The 22,300-nt window shown below is 40.8% G+C and overlaps 1 protein-coding gene across 3 annotated transcripts in view; it reads right to left on the bottom strand.

The window, feature by feature from the left end:
• Positions 1-22,300, bottom strand: part of SLC16A9 (solute carrier family 16 member 9) — an 86,350-nt gene that overhangs the window by 33,887 nt on the left and 30,163 nt on the right. For 2 of the 3 annotated variants that reach the window (XM_070364575.1, XM_070364577.1), the window contains exon 2: positions 17,196-17,428. In XM_070364575.1, the coding sequence (XP_070220676.1) occupies positions 17,196-17,391 (196 nt within the window). In that variant the 5' untranslated portion in view covers positions 17,392-17,428. Of the gene's footprint in view, positions 1-17,195; positions 17,429-18,524; positions 21,681-22,300 lie in introns of those variants that run through there. The other variant, XM_070364576.1, reaches the window with a different exon arrangement.

Genomic DNA, 22,300 nt, shown 5'->3' with positions numbered 1-22,300 from the left:
ATATTCTGGCAGGGGTTTGGGGGGGTGGGGTGCGGTGGCAATGCTTCGACCTTACTCACCCAGGCATGAGTTTGTCAGTACCATGTCCTACATACCACATGCAACCTGGAATTTGGGGGAGGAAGTGCACTGTTCACTGACAGGCAAGAGGACCATCATTTGGACCAATCCTATGCAGAGGTGGGCAATTGCTCAGGAACTAAGATTTAAGTGATAGTGAAATCTGTTCTCACTAGTGCCGTATCTTCAAAGTATCTACAACTACGGAGCTTAGCATTATTAGAAATAAAAGGACATGAAGGGTTACTTATAGCTCAACAGTCTCATTTACACTCAAGGAAACTGAAGCCCAGAAGGGTTGTCCATGGCCATGGTTCGAAAAAAGAGTCTAATATTGGATAGCAAAGAGAAACACCTTAACTGAATTCACAACAACCTTTCAAGGTACAATCTATTATCCCCAATTTTTAAAACACATACTCATCAGGATGGCTAAATATAAACAACAGTAAGTATTGGCAAGAATGTAGAGCAATCACAGCTCCCACAGTGCTGACATGATCTTCTGAAGCGGAACATAGCACCGTACAACTCAGAAGTTCTACTTCCGGGCATGTGAGTGTGCATGCTAAGCCACTTTAGTTGTGTCTGACTCTGTGACCCCATAGACTGTAGCCCACCAGGATTCTCTGTCCGTGGAATTCTCCAGGCAAGAATACTGGAGTGGGTTGCCATGTCTTCCTCCAGGGGATCTTTCCGACCCATGGATGGAACCCCTGTGTCTAGTTTCCTGAATTGGCAGGCAAGTTCTTTACCACTAGCGCCACCTACCTACACCCAAAAGTCATAAACATAAATGGTTATGGCAAAACTAGTCAAAGTAGCCGGAGAAGGCAATGGCACCCCACTCCAGTACTCTTGCCTGGAAAATCCCATGGATGGAGGAGCCTGGTAGGCTGCAGTCCATTGGGTCGCTAGGAGTTGGACACAACTCAGCGACTTCACTTTCACTTTTCACTTTCATGCATTGGAGAAGGAAATGGCAACCCACTCCAGTGTTCTTGCCTGGAGAATCCCAGGGACGGGGGAGCCTGGTGGGCTGCCGTCCATGGGGTCGCACAGAGTCGGACACGACTGAAGCGACTTAGCAGCAGCAGCAGCAGTCATAGTAGCCAGTGCCTACAAATACAGATGTTCTTCAGTAGTAGAAAGTATGAGGAGATTCAAACAACGGACTATGATAAAGCCATGAGAATGAATGATCTACAGCTACACACAGCAACAGCAATGCAGGAGTAATCTCACAAATGAATGCGGAGTGGAAGACCCAACATGAAAAAAGTACACGTTCGGTAATTTCAATTATTTTCAGCACTTTTTAAGATTTTTTTTGATGTGGATAATTTTTTAAGTCTTTATTGAATTTGTTACAATATTGTTCTGTTTTACATTTTTGGGGTTTTTTGGCCACAAGGCACGTGGCATCTTAGCTCGCCAATGAGGGATCGAATCCACACTTGCTACATTAGAAGGCAAAGTCTTAACCACTGGACCTGCCAAGAAAGTCCCAGTACTTAGTCCTTCTCAGTACAAAAAGAGGCAAAACTAATCTAGTCAGAGTCAGGACAGCAGTTATCTTTGGTAGGAGTTAGGGAGCTGTATCCAGAAGGGAACGCAGCCCAACTTCTAGGTGCTCTAACGTCCTGTTTCTGGATGTGAATGTGCTCATTACATGAGTGTGTCTGGTTTGTAAAAAAAAAAAAAATTACAGAGCTATATTCTCATGACATGCTCACTTTTCTGTACATATCTTAAAAGTTCTTAAGAAAATGCAAATGGAGAGATGGTGTCATCCATCCACAGTCTTATAAGTGGTGGAACCAGGATCTGACGATCCCAGGCCCATGCTTACCAATACCAGACCCATTCTTATTCAACACGTTATTAACTGGAGACATACATATAGTGTATTATGGCCACAGGGATTAGTTTCTGCAAAAATCCCCCAGTCAACAATGTGTTAAGCACATATTTAAGACCAGGTTATGATCACTGAGATATTACCAGCTTTTAAAGCCTACAGACATCCCACATTCCTCCCTGGTCATTTCAGGACCTCTTCTGTGAACCAGTACAGAGAAGAAAACTGATATATTTACATGACAGAAGAGAATATTATATGCCAGTGTTTTAGGAGAAAAAGCCATTTGAAAGACCATACTTTTTATCTGACAGTTGAGCTATTGAGCTATGTGTATACCCAAAAAAGAAACACTTAGATACTTCAAAAATAGAAATGATTTTAAGAGTCAAATTTCATAAATGGATAAAGTCGTGACCCTTTTCTGCTGTTTACCAAATTGTACTGACATTGAGAGTCAGTGTTTACAAATTCATCAGTCACATGGAATTGAAACAGAGATTGTAACTGGCATACTTGAAAAGTTTCAAGTTTCACCCTCAAAGTAAGTCTTTAAATTTATTCTCCTTAATGCATGTGAATTCTACAAGGAAACCCAGAGTTTGGGAAGCTGGGAGTGGGATGAAGGGTAATAAATTTCATAGCATGTACAGTCAAAAATCACTACTTTATAAAATATGTGATATTATTATCAATTTTGTGATAAATTATTTTATCATGCTGTCTAATACATGATTCTTTGAAAAAACTTAAGCTTAAGGAAGAAGCAAGCAGAGATTCTTTAACAAATGAAAACAGCAATTTGAAACTGTTTTTAAAGAAATTCTCACCTCATACCTGACTGACTTTATTAAAAAGATAACAAATAAGTGCTGGTTACAATGTGTAGAAAAGGGAACCCTCATGCACCGTTGCTGAGAATGTAAATTGGTGTAGCCACAATGCAAAACAATATAGAGATTCCTCAAAAACTTAAAAATAGAACTACCATAACATCCAGCAATTTCATTCCTGGGTCTTCATTCAAAGAAAACAAAAACACTAATTCAAAAAGATATATGCATCTCCATGTTAAGTGCAACATTATTTACAATAGCCAAGATATGAAACCAACTTAAGTGCTCATCGATAGATAAATGGATGTGGGGTGTGTGTGTGTGTGTATATATATATTTATATATATACAATGGAATGTTACTCAGCCATCAAAAAGAATGAAATCTTACTATTTGTGACCGTATGGATGGACCTAGAGAGTATTATACTAAGTGAAATAAGTCAGACAGAGAAAGATAAATACTTTATGATTTCACTTATATGTGTAACCTAAAAAAGTAAAATGAACAAACATATCTAAACAGAAGCAGTCATGGATACAGAGAACAAACTGGTGGTTGCCAGAGGGGAGTGGTGTAGAGGGAGAGAAAACTAGATCAGGGAAATTAAGAGATGCAAACTCCCAGTTACAAAATAAATGAGTCACAGGTATGAAATGTAGAGCGTGGGGAATACAGTCAATAATTATAGAGTGTCTTAGTATGGTAACAGAGTGTAATTACGCTTATTATGGTGATCATTTTAAAACATGTGCTGTGCTGTGCTTAGTCGCTCAGTTGTGTCCTACCCTTTGTGACCTCATGCATTGTAGCCCACCAGGCTCCTCTGTCCATGGGGATTCTCCAGGCAAGAATACTGGAGTGGGTTGCCATGCCCTCCTCCAGGGTATCACCCCAACCCAGGAATCAAACCCAGGTCTCCTGCATTGCAGGTGGATTCTTCACCACCTGAGCCACCAGGGAAGCTCACTTAAAAACACATCGAAATAGCAAATCACTATGCTGTGTATTAGAACTAACATGGTGCTGTAAGTCAGTTATACTTCAAAAACAAACAAGCCAACAAAAAAGCTCATAGGAAAAGAAATCAAGTATGTGGTTACCAGAGGTAGAGGGTAGAGGGAAGAAGTGGAGGACAGTGGTCAAAAGGTCCAAACTTTCAGTTATAAGGTAAATGAGCACTAGGGTTGAAATGTACAACATGATAAATATAATTAACACTGTTGTATTTATATATGAAAGTTGTTAAGAGAGTGAATCCTCTCCTTAACAGTTCTCATTGCAAGGGAAAAAATTTTTTCTACTTCTTTAAAGCTGTCCATATATAAAATGTTGGATGTTCACGAAACTAAAACATAATGATAGGAAAAAAAATGTTTTCTATCTCTTTAATGCTGTGCATATACGAAATGATGGATGTTCACTAAACTTACTGTGGTAATCGTTTCATGATAAATGTAAGTTAAATCATACTATACACCTTAAACTTATACAGCACTTTATGTCAATTATTCCTGCATAAAACTAGAAGAAAAAAAATTCTCTACTTTCACACCATCAACTGCTGCTAAGTGAAATGAAAAAAAATCTTGATGTCAGAGGTTAAAGACAAAGAATTTTAGAGCTGAAAGAGGCCTTGGAAAGGATCCAAAGGTAAAATGATGAAACTGGAGCTTAGAAGGATCATGTGATTTGACCAAGAATCCATAGCTAATCAATGACAGAACTAAGGCCAAAGTCAGCCCAACATTCTTCCCAACTAAGAAGTGTTTCCATTGGCACCTTAATGGTTTTCTAGAAATATGTTTAAAAAACAGCAACATACTTTTGTATTATCTCACAGTTTAAGTAGCTTAATGAATTTTTGGAAGATGAAAACATGACATTTATGCTCATTTTAGTGCTTAAAGGTTTAGAACAAATTATTTTATTCTCATCCTCAGAACCAGGGTATTTCTAGACTTGATTTACACAGCTTTAAACCACAGCAGCCCCAGGTTTCATCAATAACAATTAGGGCAAAGTACACTGGAAGTGACCAGTAAGTCACACCCACAAAACCTGACACATTTACGTGTTTAGCTCTTTACAGTAACAGGCAAGTTCTCCAAGATGATAAACCACAGATTACTCCTCAGCACTGTACTAGTTTCTATTCAAGAGACTAAATAAATCAAACGACTACTCTCAGGGGAGACTGATGAGGCCTCAAGTGTTTTACTTTGCAGAAGGAACCTTTGGAACAAAAGTCAGTTAACTTGTAATGTGAACCAGTAATTCCACTGCTTGGGATCTGTAAAATTTTAGAAAAAAGGGAGGGAGGAGCACCATCATTGGGTTGCCGATTTTTTTACTTTGACAAATAAAAACATTTTTAAAATGTAATAACCATCTGTTTTCATTGCCTCATCATTAAAGCAGAAGAAGGAATATTTTAATAAGGAAATAGTGAGCAGTATATTTTCAGAGTAAAATGGAAGCCAGTACGATAGTGGGAAACACATACAATGTATCACTGTCTTCATATTCATTTTGTCTTTTGTGAAAAGTTGTCTTTTTTCTTTTTTTGGTTTTGTTTTTCTTTTTGGGCCTTACCATGCAGCATATGGGATCTTAGTTTCCCTACCAAGGATCAAACCCGTGCCTCTTGCATTGGAAGTTCAGAGTCTTACCACTGGACCTCTATGGAAGACCCCATGAAAAGTTTTCTTGAACTCATAGTTTTATATGTATTGGGGTTTAGGAGCCATTATTACTACCTTCTGTTTGGGTAATTAATCTTGATTGCTTAGATGAACTGAAAATGCTCAGTAGTAGGGCTGGCAGTCAGCACAGAAGAATGGTTTGAGGATAGCAGGTGACAGGTGGGGCGGTAAGAGGTATGCATGTATGCATGCCCCGTTGTTTAGTCATGTCCGACTCTTTGCAACCCCGTGGACTGTAGCCCACCAGGCTCCTCTGTCCATGAGATTCTGGTAGGCAGGGTCCTAAAAGATATTCCACTCTTTTGCATAGTGGCCTGGCAACATCTTTGGCACGATGCTGACACTTTCCCTCTAAAAAGGTAAGAATTTGCTGTATGACAGAGGGAGCTCAAAACCAGGGCTCTGTGACTACCTAGAGGGGTGGCAGGTGGGGAAAAGGTTCAAAAGGAAGGGGACATATGTATGCCTATGGTTGATTCATGCTGATGTATGGCAGAAACCAACACAATATTGTAAAGCGATTATCCTCTAATTAAAAATAAATAAAATTTTCAAAAGAGGTAAGAACTTACATATTAGGGAGTAGCCCTATAAACCAAAGTGAGCAATGAAGAATGAAAGGAGGATACAGATGAGTTTTAAGACAGCTGTGCTTAGTCACTCAGTCATGTCCAACCCTTTGTGACCCCATGGACTGTAGCCTGCCAGCCTCCTCTGTCCATGGAATTCTCCAAGCAAGAATACTGGAGTGGGTTGCCATGCCCTCCTCCAGGGGATCTTCCCAACCCAGGAATCAAACCCAGGTCTCCTGCATTGTGGGCAGTTCTTTACCATCTAAGCCACCAGGGAAGCCCTGTTGCTGCTGCTGCTAAGTCGCTTCAGTCGTGTCCAACTCTGTGCGACCCCATAGACGGCCTCACACCAGGCTCCCCGTCCCTGGGATTCTCCAGGCAAGAACACTGGAGTGGGTTGCCATTTCCTTCTCCAATGCATCAAAGTGAAAAGTGAAAGTGAAGTCGCTCAGTCGTGTCTGACTCTTAGCGACCCCATGGACTGCAGCCTATCAGGCTCTTCCGTCCATGGGATTTTCCAGGCAAGAGTACTACTGGAGAGGGGTGCCATTGCCTTCTCCGAAGGGAAGCCTTACAACCTCTTAAATACAAAATGAAACAAAAATATAAAACCATGTGTTCATAGCCATCTGAAGATCCGACTGATTGATATTATTCTCAGTCAAGAGGGAAATGAAAATGAAAACTCCAGTGGAAAAAGTGTTTTGTTATGATCAAGGGTGAATTAGAAAATGAGAAGGATGCGTTGTTTTAAGGAAGTCAGAATGAACTACTAGTAAGGGATGAAGTTGTTTCCTTTAGCCCTTCAGGGTGATGTGGGAAGAAACTTAAATTTTTGCTGGTGGTTGAGATTAGAAAGGAGGAAGAATACACTGATTAAAATTTTAAAATCTGCTATGAATAGTAACATGAATTTAAGGCTGCGTGAAGCACACAAAAAAGTAAATATTTGACCATTACCATTCCCCCACTATTTACCAAGCATCCGTTAGAGAAGCACTGCTGCAAAACAGAAAAATAAGAAGCTACACGTGGAATGTTAAAGTTTCTAGTAGCTCCATGAGCAAAAGAAAAAGAGGTAAAATTGATGTCAATAATATAGTTTACCTAACCGACTGTATCGAAAACATTATCACTTCAGCACTTCAATATCATTAGAGATATTCTACACTCCTTTATTTTGTACTAAGTCTTTGAAATCCAGTATGTCTTTGTGACACTTTCATCACATCTCATCTTGAAATAACCACATCGTAAGTACCCAACAGGTACATATGGCGAGTTACTGTTCTGGACCACACAGCCCTGGTGTGCAGTCTCATGGCACCTGGTCTCGTATCATGGGAGGAAAGGACACAGAGAAGAACACACACAGTTTCCAAGCAAGGCCAAAAGGCAAAACAAACGAAGGTCCAAACCTAAGGCCGTGGGTGATGAAGTCCCAAAAGAAAGCTTCAGATCACGTGTTTGGGAATTTCAGAAAAGGGAGATCATCATGGGCCAACGAACCGAGTCTTGAACTGGGCTGTGAAGTATGGTTATATTGAGTGGAGGCAACAGACCCATGATGCAGTTTTCCAGTTTATAAATTTTGTAAGAAAGCTTTGGGAAATGAATTATCTCCTTTGAAAAATAAATCAACTTCCATGAACTTCTCTCTCCCAAAAAGATTCAGAGAGTCCCCAGAGTGGTAGGATAGCCTGGCCTGCCACAGGGCGTAGAAATATCTCACTCTATTCATATTAGAGTGAGAAATAAATTATAGGGACTTCCCTGGTGGTCCAGTGGTTAAGGTTCTGTGCTTCCAATGTAGGGGGTGCAGGTTTAATCTCTGGTTGGACAGTTAAGATCCCCAGGCCTCCAGGCTAAAAATCCAGAACATAAACAACAGAAGCAATATTATTCTTGCTTCAACAAACAACAGAAACAAATTCAATAAAGTCTTTTAAAATGATCCACATCAAAAAAAATCTTAAAAAAAAGAATGAAATTATAGCAGGTTGAAATTTGACATATATATATATATATGGCTTCCTTGGTGGCTCAGCAATAGAATCTGCCTACAACGTAGGAGATACGGATTCGATTCCTAGGTCGGGAAGATCCCCTGGAGGAGGGCATGGCAATCCACTCCAGTATTCTTGCCAGGAAAATACCATGGACAAAGGAGCCTGGCAGGCTACAGTCCATGGGGTCACAAAGAGTGGAACATGACTGAAGCAACTGAGAACATATATTTTGTGTGTGTGTGTGTGTGTGTGTGTGTATAATGAAATTATAACCAGGCTGTGTGCTCACAGTGCTGTAAAGGTTCCCTAACAGAGTAGACTGATTGGGTTCAGGACTCCCATTCCTTCACTTACAATGCAGGGAGCCCAACAATGCAGGTTCCTCCTTCCTCATTCTTGCTGAGACCAGAAATTTTAAGTTTATCTTCCTGAGGAAGAGAAAGGCACTACGGAGCCACACCCACTCAAATCCTTGCTGTCAAGTATACTGATCACCTTTGCCTGTGGGTTGGTTTGGCATATTACACACATTTGCTTTTTTCAAGTCAGCAAAACCTACATGATTCGCACCAATCAACCGTAGACCCACCTAGCACGCTGGGAGCGGGCCAATGTAACAGGAGGCAGAAATTCAGCCCTACACAAAGGAGTCTACAGTACTTGGGGGTAAAATTGTATGGATACACTCAAACTCAGCTCTGCCAACATTTGCAACTCAGGCAGCAAATCTGTTGGCTATACTGACTCATTATATTAACCCAGGGATAGATGTACTGACTCCTTAGCAATTTGAAGACCTTTAAAGGAACTAAGGAGTTGGACACGACTGAGCAACTTCACTTTCACTTTTCTCTTTTCATGCACTGGAAAAGGAAATGGCAACCCACTCCAGTATTCTTGCCTGGAGAATCCCAGGGACGACGGAGCCTGGTGGGCTACCGTCTATGGGGTCGCACAGAGTGGGACACGACTGAAGCAACTTAGCATAGCATAGCATAGCATAGCATAAGGCAAAAAATGAGAGGGAAGGGACTCTTCAATCTATTTGGAGTACAAAACTGCAGAACAAAAGATCTCTCTGCTCCATCAGCATCTCTGTTGTTGGACAAATGGCCCCACCCTTCTCCTTGAATTTGAGGAATTACATCTAACCAAAGAGTGCTTTCTCTCAATTTAATAAAAGACTGAATAATATTCCACTGTATATATGTAGAGCAGAAATTAACACAGTATTGTAATACAAATATACTCCAATAAAAATTAATAAAGGGGCTTCCTCCCCAGTGGTACAGTGGATAAGAATTAGCCTGCTAATGCAGCAGACATGGGGTTGATCCCTGGTCCGGGAACATTCCACACATGGAGCAGCAATTAAGTCCATGTGCCACAGCTACTGGAGCCCTTGAGCTCTAGAGCCCACGAACCACAACTATCGAAGCCTGCACGCCTAGAGCCTTTGCTCCACAGCAAGAGAAGCCACTGCAATGAGAAGCCCATGCATGGCAACTAGAGAGTAGCCCCCAAGCTCTGCAACTAGAGAAAGTCTGTGTGCAGCAAGGAAGATCCAGTGCAACAACAACAACAACAACAAAATATGTATATATAAGGCCATGATTGCCCTTTAGTTCACTGACCTTCCATTCCTTCTGTATCCTTCAGATTCTGACCAGAGAAACTGAACCAGAAGTAGACGTACGTTAGGAGATTTATTGCAACGAAGTGGCTTATGTGGTTGTGGGGCTTGGTGAGGCAAGCATGGTGTCCACGGGATAGGCATCAGTAAGGGCAGGTTGGAACTCTCTCCCACAGGATGAAGCCACAGCCCGCAGGCAGAATTTCTTCTTCTGAAAAGCTCCCTTATGCTCATAAAGTCTTTCAACAAATTGAATCAGATCCATCTAGTTTATTCAGGATAATCTCTCTGACTTAGAGTCAACTGACTATGGACTTAGAGCACATCTATAAAACACCTTCACAGCCACACCTCCATGAGTGTTTCAACAACCACAGAATGTAGCCTAGCCAAGTTGACACCAACTGTCACACCTATTGGCTATACCTGCTGCTGCTAAGTCGCTTCAGTCGTGTCTGACTCTGTGCAACCCCAAAGACGGCAGCCCATCAGGCTCCCCCATCTAACACAATGTTATATACCTAACACATCTGTGTCATACCTAACACAATCTCTCCTTCTCCAGCCAAATTTACTCTACCAGACCATGTCACGTGCAGTGCAGACACCAGGGCTCTGCATACATGGCCTCTGCATAGACTGCCCTCTCTCTGCCCATCTGCCTTGCCCAGCCCATACAGACTGTCTTGTTCTTGCTATTCTTGGTATTTGTGGTGATATCTCAGGATCACTACTCTTTTTCCCTCTTTCCTGAGATTATAAACGACTCATAGCAGAGAAGATGTCTTCTGCTGCCAAGCACCATCTCTGTTTTTCTACAAAGCAATCCTATGAAGTAGGTACTTTGATTATCTCCCATTTAAAGATGAAGAAACAGACTTAACAGGTCAGAAAAAACCCTTAGATAGTGTACTTCACCTTGGGCAGGTCACTAAACCCTAAGGACAATAATGCCTACTTCAGTGTATTGTACCTGGGTTCGATCCCTGGGTTGGGAAGATCCCCTGGAGAACGGGAAGGCTACCCAGTCCAGTATTCTCGCCTAGAGAATTCCATGGACTGTATAGTCCATGGGGTTGCAAAGAGTCAGACATGACTGAGTGATTTTCACACACACACACAGACACACACACCGTGTATTGTTACGAGGATCAAGTAAGCAAAGGTGACTGCCAGACACACAAGGGGCACTTTCCAAACTAAAGGGACAAACAGATGAAAAACAGAATTTGTGGGTCTTCCCTGGTGGTTCAGTGGCTAAGACTCCATGCTCCCAATACAGGGGGGCCAAGGTTCGATCCTTGGTGACAGAACTAGATCCCACAAGCCACAGCTAAGAGTTCACACGCTACAACTAAAGATTCCACGTGCTACAATTAAGACTTGGTACAGCCAGATAAATACAGTTAAACAAAAATTTTCTAAAAAGTAGAATTTGTATGTTGCTTGGCAAAGGTACTCCTGCTATACTTCAGTTCAGTTCAGTCCAGTCGCTCAGTCGTGTCCAACTCCCTGCAACCCCATGAACCACAGCACACCAGGCCTCCCTGTCCATCACCAACTCTCAGAGTCCACCCAAACCCAGGTCCATTGAGTCAGTGATGGCATCCAACCATCTCATCCTCTGTCATCCCCTTCTCCTCCTGCCCTCAATCCTTCCCAGCATCAGGGTCTTTTCAAATGAGTCAGCTCTTCGCATCACGCGGCCAAAGTATTGGAGCTTCAGCTTCAACATTAGTCCTTCCAATGAACACCCAGGACTGGTCTCCTTTAGGATGGACTGGTTGGATCTCTGTGCAATCCAAGGGACTCTCAAGAGACTTATCCAACACCACAGTTCAAAAAGCATCAATTCTTCAGCGCTCAGCTTTGTTTATAGTCCAAGTCTCACATTCATACATGACTTCTGGAAAAACCATAGCCTTGACTAGACAGACTTTTGTTGGCAAAGTAATGTCTCTGCTTTTGAATATGCTATCTAGGTTGGTCATAACTTTCCTTTCAAGGAGTAAGCGTCTTTTAATTTCATGGCTGCAATCACCATCTGCAATGATTTTGGAGCCCAGAAAAATAAAGTCAGCCACTGTTTCCACTGTTTCCCCATCTATTTCCCATGAAGTGGTGGGACCAGATGCCATAATCTTAGTTTTCTGAATGTTGAGCTTTAAGCCAACTTTTTCACTCCCCTCTTTCACTTTCATCAAGAGGCTCTTTAGTTCTTCTTCACTTTCTGCCATAAGGGTGATGTCCTTTGCATATCTGAGGTTATTGATATTTCTCCTGGCAATCCTGATTCCAGCTGTGCTTCTTCAAGCCCAGCGTTTCTCATGACGTACTCTGCATATAAGTTAAATAATCAGGATGACAATATACAGCCTTGATGTACTCTTTTTCCTATTTGGAACCAGTCTGTTGTTCCATGTCCAGTTCTAACTGTTGCTTCCTGACCTGCATACAGGTTTCTCAAGAGGCAGGTCAGGTGGTCTGGTATTCCCATCTCTTTCAGAATTTTCCACAGTTTGTTGTGATCCACACAGTCAAAGGCTGTGGCATAGTCAATAAAGAAGAAACAGATGTTTTTCTGGAACTCTCTTGCTTTTTCCATGATCCAGTAGATTTTAGCAATTTGATCTCTGGTTCCTCTGCCTTTTCTAAAACCAGCTTGAACATCTGGAAGTTCACAGTTAATGTATTGCTGAAGCCTGGCTTGGAGAATTTTGAGCATTACTTTCCTAGCATGTGAGATGAGTTCAATTGTGCTGTAGTTTGAGCATTCTTTGGCATTGCCTTTCTTTGGGATTGGAATGAAAACTGACCTTTTCCAGTCCTGTGGCCACTGCTGAGTTTTCCAAATTTGCTGGCATATGGAGTGTAGCACTTTCACAGCATCATCTTTCAGGATTTGGAATAGCTCAACTGCAATTCCATCACCTCCACTAGCTTTGTTTGTAGTGATGCTTCCTAAGGCCCACTGGACTTCACATTCCAGGATGTCTGGCTCTAGGTGAGTGATCATACCACCGTGATTATCTGGGTCATAAAGATCTTTTTTGTATAGTTTTGTGTATTCTTGCCACCTCTTCTTAATATCCTTGGCTTCTGTTAGGTCCATACCATTTCTGTCCTTTATTGAGCCCATCTTTGCATGAAATGTTCCCTTGGTATCTCTAATTTTCTTGAAGAGATTTCTAGTGTTTCCCATTCTACTGTTTTCCTCTATTTCTTTGCACTGATCACTGAGGAAGGCTGTCTTATCTTGCTATTCTTTGGAACTCTGTATTTAGATGCTTATATCTTTCCTTTTCTCCTTTGCTTTTCACTTCTCTTCTTTTCACAGCTATTTGTATGGCCCCCTTAGACAGCCATTTTGCTTTTTTGCATTTCTTTTTCTTGGGGATGGTCTTGATCCCTGTCTCCTGTACAATGTCACGAACCTCCGTCCATAGTTCATCAGGTACTCTGTCTACCAGATCTAGTCCCTTAAATCTCTTTCTCACTTCTACTGTGTAGTCATAAGGAATTTGATTTAGGTCATACCTGGATGGTCTAGTGGTTTCCCCCACTTTCTTCAATTTAAGTCTGAATTTGGCAATAAGGAGTTCATGATCTGAGCCACAGTCAGCTCCTGTTCTTGTTTTTGCTGACTGTATAGAGCTTCTCCACCTTCGGCGGCAAAGAATATAATCAATCTGATTTTGGTGTTGGCCATCTGGTGATGTCCATGTGTAGATATACTTGCTCAGCTGTCATCTCCAGAGGTTGGATCACAAAATTGGTCAAGGATGACACCTACCAGACCTTCTCTGGACAAAACTGGGTAAAGAAAACAACTCGTGTTTCTTGGCTATGATATAACTTGCTGCAGAAGAATCATCTGGGGAGCTAGTTAGGATGAAGATTCCTAGGACTTCCCTAGTGGTCTAGTGGCTAAGACTCTGCACTCCCAACGCAGGGAGCCCAGGCCTGATCCCTGCTCAGGGAACCAGATCCCACATGTAGCAACAAAGATCAGAGATCCAGTGTGCCTCAGCTAATACCTGAGCAGCCAAATAAATAAATAAATACATATATATTTTTTAATGATAAAAAATGAAGATTCTTGGGACCATCTCCACCCTCACAGCACTGATGAGTAAGAAATGGGCTTTTTAAAGCTCAAGTAATTCATATATGCTCCTAAATTTGAAGAACAACTATCAAAGATGTACTTATATAAATACATATATGCATACACACACATATATATGTACAAATTATATTAATTTTTATCAAAAAGGATGCAAACACCAGACTGCAGACACTGGACACAATTTATTTGTCATGATTTAGACAGAATGAGCACAGTGACACATTCAAGCACAAACCTACAGTGTTTCTCTTTCTAAATAAGTCAACAGCAATCATATATTTGAAAAACATCAAAAAAGTGCCAGAATGAAATCTAAGTGGAGAGGGCTTAAGCCAGTGGTAGTTCCAACTTGAAAATCACTTTGGAAGCTTCTTGAAAAAAAAATCATGTATGTGGGCCCCATTATAAACTGAATTAGAATACCTAAGGTCTAATCTAGGCGTTTATATGCTGAAATTTTCTGCCAATGATTCTGATTATCTCCCTATTTTAGTATCACTGATAGGACTTCCTGGTGGTCCACTGGTCCAGAATCCACCTGCCAAGACAAGGGACATGGGTTCTATCCCTGTTCCAGGAAGATCTCACATTCCACGGGACAACTAAGCCTGTGCCCCACAACTGCTGAGCCCGAGCTCCGCAGCAAGAGAAGCTACTGCAATGAGAAGTCGGAAAGTAGTCTCCACTCTCCACCAACTAGAGAAAGCTCATGTGCAGCAGCGAAGACTCGGCACAGCCAAGAGTAAGTAAGTTAATAGAGTTAAAAGAAAAAGAATCACTGATAAACATCGTGAGGTGTACTTTTCCTGTTTCCAAGGTAGTACCGATCTGTTTGTTTCTGCGTAGGACAAAGTGGTAGACGAAGTAGAAGCTGAATGTGGCTCAAACACTGCTCAACACCTCTCGCTCACATTGTATTACCATAGCTCTCAGGATTTGTCCTCTAATTTGTGCTATAAAGAGCCAAGAGAGGCCAACAACGTGGATATTCAGTGACCACTAACTAAAGTGCACACAGGCACGTGCAAATGCACACATACGCACACACACACACACACACACACACACCCCCGTAAGTCTTAGGTCTCCTGTCAGCATTTTCTTCTCACTGCTTCCTCATTCTGGAACCCTCTGGTCTCCACAGTCTACGCTTATCTTCAAAAGTTTTGATTAGCTGGTCTAAGTGTCTCCTCATCTAGCTGTAGACACTGAAGATAAGTGATTTGCATGTGGTCCCTCAGCTACAGGGTAGTGGAGCCAGGGCTCAGACTAACTCTGACTTCAGCCCAACATTTCCCTCAGTACTTGTTCACTCCCTGGACATTTAGTGGGATGCTCTCTCTCCAGCCCAACCAGCGGGACAGGACTTGGCTTTAAAAAAGGCCATGCACTTGGTCTGCTGCCCTGCTCTTGCTATCTGGAAATTCTTAACTTTTTTAACAGAAGGTCCTGAATTTTCATTTCGCACATGGGCTTGCAAATTACGTATCTGGTCCTGCCTATAAGTGAAGAGGGCTGCTCGTGGCCCTGAGACAAACTAATCATTCACTGGGGAACCTGCAGAAAGTGGAGAGCCACAGTTCAGAATCTCAAGGTCAGCTCTGACCACCCTACCCATCCCTAAGATGATCTTAGCTTCCCTGAACCCTCAAACCCTCAAGTCCTACCTGGACAAACTTCATGAAAAAGAGCTGTTCTCCAGGTATGTGCTAATAGAGGTAGTATTTCAATTACCCTTTGACTCTGGCTGGAAGGCAAGTAATTGCATTCCTATTTAACTTTGAATTTGCTAATAGAAATGATGACTAATTGGAAAACATTTAAAAATTCTCTTCTCACCAGATCATTTTCTAAAAATCATACTCTCAAACATATCAACCACCATTCACTTGTCCTCTGACAGCTTTACAAACAGCCCACATTTTGAAAAATTCTTTCAAACAAATCTTGGCAAATGTTTCCTGTTTTTCTTAAGCTTATAACGAGTGTTATTTTCATTTGTTTAGTTATGCTTAGTTATCTTATCTGACATGGCCAGATGATCCAGCATTGTTTTTCAAGTCTTGTTTTTGATTTAACAAGGTAATGAATCAGTTGGAAGCAACTGTTTATGTTTTATTTTGTTCTAAGAAGTCCCCTTTAGTGATCAGGAAAGACAACAAATTTAAAAGAAGGAATAGCCATTGCATTTTCTTTGGAAATCATTGTAGAGCTGCAAAAAGATCTTATAAATCACCACATGCGTTGTCCTTATTTTCCCATAAGAACAGATTGTGATTTGCTCAATGAATCATCATGTCAAGTTCAAAGCACAGAAAGAGACTCCAGGGCTACGTTTTAGCATGTCTGTTCTTAACCAGTTCCAAGTAAGTTAGACTGACAATCACTAAATATACTGCGGAGTTCAAACTGCAACTCTAGAAATTGAAGTGCATATAACCCTTAAAAAAAAAAGCCCCTCCACTACGCTCTCTAAAGATGTTAAGAATCACTATTGTACCATACTTGATAAGTGCTAATCAAGAATATTACTTCTGGATACATTACAAAAAGGTCACACAAAATGCATCACATACATAACACTGCATTTAAATCCTTAATGGCATCATCAATGTGAGATGGGACTATCCTTTGCCATGTCAAATTTTTCTTAAGAAGGTGACACAAATGTAGGACATGCAATTTGATCACAGTATATCTGAATCAGAGAGGAGTAACTATGAATCACAGAGGAACTGTTTCCAGGACTAATGCAAAACATTTGGCCTTTTGGTCACCAGCATTCATCGGACAGACGTGGATCACTGTCCTCACACCCTTGTATCTTTCTTACTTGTGGAAGTATTTGTGTCTTACTAGACTGAACCTCTTTAAGACAGAAATAAATGATGTGTTAGCCATTCATCCTTTCATATCCAGCATCAGTGCCTAGTACACAGCAGCAAATAAATGAATAAAGTTATGAATTCTTCAATATCTTATGGAATTTCTGTATTTTCACACGATTTAGTACTGTGATGGCTTCCCTGGTAGCTCAGATGTTAAAGAATCTGTCTGCAATGCGAGAGACTTGGGTTTGGTCCCTGGGTCAGGAAGATCTCCTGGAGAAGGAAATGGCAACCCACTGTACTGTTCTGGCCTGGAAATTCCCATGGACAGAGAAGCCTGGTGGGCTACAGTCCATAGAGTCGCAAAAAGTCAGACATGACTGTCAGACACACTATAACAGTGAAGGAGAGGTTTATAATCTCAGTGAAAGCAGAAAAGTAGGTATTATACTTTAAAAAAAAACTGTAGCCTCCTATGCCTTGTACAGTGTTAATGAGCCAGGAAACAATTACATAATTAAACGATTAATGAGTGAGGAGAAGCACAAAGTTATCCACTTACTCGCAAGCAAGCCAACTCCACTTGCAAGGGATCCAATCCAGGCCGTTTTTCCTTTTCCTTCACCAAAGGCATCCAGCCATTCTATGTACAAGACACCAACAGCTAACGGTGACCCATAACACAAAAACTGAGTAAAGAAGGAGACAACCACAATCACCCAGCCCCAGCCACCATCAGGTGGCTTTTTAAATTCCATTGTAACGTGAAGTCAAGCAGGCGTCTCTCACTGGGTCCTACGCAAAAAAAAGAAAAAAAGAAAAAAGAAAAAGCATATTTAGAGTATGGTAAGGCATGGTATTTTAGATTTAAAATAGCTCCTCTTAAATTAAAATATTAAAAAGTTCCCTAAAAATACACAAGGAAAAGGATAAGAGATCACTGACATATCAAGTTAACTTTAAAATTTTTATTTCTGATTTGAATAAGTACTATATCCACATGTTTCCAAAAAATGTTTTTTATATTATAAAAAGGATACATTAGGAGTTCGGAATAAACACATATGCACTGCTGCTACTGCTAAGTCGCTTCAGTCATGTCCGACTCTGTGCGACCCCATAGACAGCAGCCCACCAGGCTCCCCCGTCCCTGGGATTCTCCAGGCAAGAACACTGGAGTGGGTTGCCATTTCCTTCTCCAATGCATGAAAGTGAAAAGGGAAAGTGAAGTCGATCAGTTGTGTCCGATTCCTATATATAAAATAGATAACCAACAGGCACCTACTGTATAGCATGGAGAACTATAATCAATATTTTGTAATAACCTATAAGGGAAAGAATCTAAAAAGAATATATATATGTGTGTGTATGTATATACATATGTAGGTGTATATATACATACATATACACACACACACACACACACACGTACAACTCAATCACAGTGCTGTATAACATGACACTGTAAATCAACTACACTTCAAAATTTTTTAAAAAGGCATAGAGTGGAAAGTCTCCTTCCCAAATTTATCCCCACTCACCAGGTTCCCACCCCAAGCCAGCCACAGGAAATGACTGTTTTGGATTCTTGTTGCATGTTGAGTTCCCCATGAAGAAGACTCTTAGCAAGAGCAGGTTTATTAAAAGTGTTCTCAATGGAAGAGAACAGAGAGCAGCAAGAGAAGGCAAGCCACCATACCGAGTTAAGGGCTAAGGAGATTTCCAAAGCCAGCTGACCTCTCAGAGTTGCCCTGAGTGGGGCAAGAGGAGCTGGCCCTTCACAGCCCCATGTTGATAACTCACCAATTGCAGGTCCCCTGGGAAGGGGGCGTGACCTCGGGTGTGGTGACTCTATTCAAAAGGGGCAACCATTACCCCTGGGGGCTGTTACCTGAAGCCATCTGTCAGCAGCCCTTCAGTTTCAGGGGCAAGAAACCTTTCATTCCTAAAGGGAGTCTGGAGGGAGGATAGGCAGCACGGCACAATGTTCACCAACTCAAGTATCCCTCCAGAGTTTCCTTTCTTTCAAAAGAACATATTCATTTATTTTTTTGCACTTGGTCTTCCTTGCGCAGGCTTCTCAGTGCAGGAGCTTCTCTCGCTGCAGAGTACAGGCTCCAGACTTGGGTTGCAGTAATTGTGGCTCCTGCTCCCCGGCTCTAGAGCACAGGCTTAGTGGTTATGGCACACGGGCTTAGTTGCTCCATGGCACGTGGGATCTTCCCAGATCAGGGATGGAATCCGTGTCCCCCACATTGGCAGGTAGATTCTTAACCACTGGACTACCACGGAAGTCCCCTTCAAGAGTTTCTTTATGAATATAACAAGCAAAAACAAGCAAATAGTCTTAGATATCCTCTTTTCAACAAAACATTCATTTGGTTCAAAATGGAAAAAAAAAAAATGACAGACGATATACAGTCTCCCTCTACCTAGTTCCTGTCTAATTTCCATACCCTTCAAAGGTAACCAAAGCTTCTTGTTTCTCTTGTATCTTTCTAGAACTGAAGCAACTTAGCACGCACTAACACAGAATTAACATAAATACATAGCCTTATAGCCCTGTCGCTAAGTCGTGTCCGACTCTTTGCGAACCCATGGACTGTTGCCTACCAGGCTCCTCTGTCTATGGGATTTTCCAGGCAATAGTACTGGAGTGGATTGCCATTTCCTTCTCCAGGGGATCTTCCCAACCCAGGGATCGAACCCGGGTCTAAGCTAACTCAAATATAGATTCCCTCTAATTTTTTTAGACACACAAAAAATAGCATGTTATATTTATATTGGTATGTGTCTTGCTTTTTCTCACTTGAAAAATACCTTGAAGATCTTTCACATCAATGCGTAATAACCATCCTCACTCCTTTCTTTCAGCTACGTTGTGTTCCAGTAATTCTAAATTCTTTAACCACTGCTCCCAAACAAAAACAATGCTGTAATAAATAACCTCACATTCACATATATCTTTATACATATCTAAAAAGAATTGCTGAGCCAACTACAAATATAGATTTGTAATTGTAATTAGTATTAGCAAATTGACTTCAAGGGATTAAACCAATTTATCTGAGCCCCAGCAACTTTGGGTGTGCGGTGAAACTTCAGGATTTTTGTCAATTTGTTGGCTTTAACTTGCATTTCTCAGCATTCTCTGAATGATATGTGTTGTCTCATAGGTGAAAAGTCAGTTGTAATTCTTATCTAATTCTTGGGTATATATGGGTGTTTCTGGATTTTTCTTTCTGTTCCAATGATCTGTCTAGTCACCCATCATTATCAAATTTGTTTAACTATTAAGTCTTTCTCTTTCTTTGGGCCCATCCATGTGGCTTGCGGGATCTTAGTTTCCTGACCAGGGCTTGAACCCGCACCCACAGCAGTGACAGTGCAAAGAATTAACCACTTGAGCACCAGAGAATTATTCCTTAAGCATTTTTAATATATTTCAAGTTTCAGTGCAAATACTTTCTTTCCTGTCTATCACTGCACACCTTTTCAATATTGTCTTGGCTCTTGTTTGTTTGGGCTTCCCTCATAGCTCAGTTGGTAAAGAATCCACCTGCAATGCAGGAGACCCCAGTTTGATTCCTGGGTCAGGAAGATCTGTTGGAGAAGAGATAGGCTACCCACTCCAGTATTCTTGGGCTTCCCTTGTGGCTCAGCTGGTAAAGAATCTGCCTGCAATGTGGGAGACCTGGGTTTGATCCCTGAGTTGGGAAGATCCCCTGGAGAACAGAAAGGCTACCCACTCCAGTATTCCAGTCTGGAGAATTCCATGGGCTGTATAGCCCATGGGGTTGCAAAGAGCTGGACACGACTGAGAGATTTTCACTTGTTTGTTTACTTTTTTATATGAACTTCTGAATCAGTTTGATTCTAACATCTGATAGTGCTTTCATTATGACTGAATTAAATTATAAATTGATTTAAGGGGGAAAATTCCTTTTATGATGTTGAGTCTACTTTCCATTTCATATCTTTGCATTTGTCCAATCTATTTTGTGTTCTAGTGTTTATTAAAGTTTTCCTCAATGTTTCTTTTTATTTTTATATAGTTTATTCTTTTTGCTAACATTATAATTAGGTTTATTTCTTTACCTCTGTTTGTATGTATAAAAGCTATTATTATCTGTATGTTAATTTTGGATTCTACTACCTTACTATAAAATCTCTTGTTTGAATTAGATTCTTCGATGATTTTCTTGGGTATATACAACTGATAATATAATACAGTCATATAGCCATCTACAAACCCCTTACTTTGGATTCTCATATGTCTAATCTTTTTTTTTGCCTTTGTGTGAGACAAGGCATACAGAATAATGTTAAATAATCAGAGTATATATCTTTGTCCAGTTTCTAACTTTAATGGAAAAGCCTTCAAGTGCCATGGTATTGCTTCTGAGGCTCAGATAGATATATTCCACAAACTTAAGGACAAAAGTTTCTACTTTCAAGTGTTATTATAAAGAATGTGTATTATGTTTTTCTCAAATGCATTTCCAGTGCATATGGAGATGATTGTGATTTTTTTCTCTTTTTAATTTTAATAAAATCTCTATTTTCTACTATTGAATCATCCTTGAATTAGTAGACTAAAACTTCCCTGGTTCATGCTCTATTTTGATTATGTCAGTCTCTTTGGGGGAGGGTTAAAGTCGTAAGTGAGATTTGTCTCTTGTTTTTAGTTTTGACTGGGTTTTGGTATCAAAATTATATTTTTAAAAAATTTGAAAACATTCATTCTTTATAAATTCTGAAGTAGTCTATATGGTAATGGATTTGGAGGCCCAAGGCCTGAGCTTCCCGCCCTCAACAGGGCCTCCCAGGCATCTTTACCTTCTGTCTCCCTTCACCATGCCAGTTTCACAGTCAGGTTCAAAGAGTCTTCTTCATCCACAGATTTTGCCAAACCATTCTCTTGGCTGTAGTTTCATCAACAAATAGGTGAAGAGAGTAGGAATATCATTCTTCCATTCATGCATGTCCCTAATTATATGGTGAGGAATTTGGCTACCTTAAAAGAGACTTCCTGGTGGCTCAGACAATAAAGCCTCTGCCTACAATGCAGGAGAACTGGGTTCGATCCCTGAGTCAGGAAGATCCCCTGGAGAAGGAAATGGCAACCCACTCCAGTACTCTTGGCTGGAAAATCTTATGGACAGAGGAGCCTGGTAGGCTATAATCCATGGGGTCGCAAAGAGTTGGACACGACTGAGCGACTTCACTTTCACTTTTTCAAGAGAGCCATAGCTATACCCATCAATTTACCTGCGACTCGGTGAATTTCTTCACTTTGACATTCAAAGTACTGGGCAAAAATCACGTCACCACCTGCCACAGCTTTTTGTACAAATTAACTTTCAATATTTCATAACTGAAAACCAAGAAATATTACAATTTGTGCACAAAACTGTAGAGTCTAAAATTTAGTCTTTCAGACCACATGACTGTGTTAGCAGACAGAATACTTGCAAATATGAAAATCCTTTGAAGTATTCAGATATGCCCCTACCTGAGAAGTCTATTCTCTCCAGTACCTACTCTATTGTAAAAGTAAATAATAAATTCTGTTCCTTCTAGAGACAACATAGTGGTGTCTGCAATTCCTATTTAGAGTACCTTTTAAAGAAAAAATAAGTCTTAATTCCATAAACCAGGTAATGT

The sequence above is a fragment of the Bos mutus genome, chromosome 28 (genome assembly GCF_027580195.1).
Source record: "Bos mutus isolate GX-2022 chromosome 28, NWIPB_WYAK_1.1, whole genome shotgun sequence".
Taxonomy (NCBI): Eukaryota; Metazoa; Chordata; class Mammalia; order Artiodactyla; family Bovidae; genus Bos; species Bos mutus.
The sequence above is the reverse complement of the archived record's forward strand: the minus strand, read 5'-3'. Positions and strand labels throughout refer to the sequence as shown.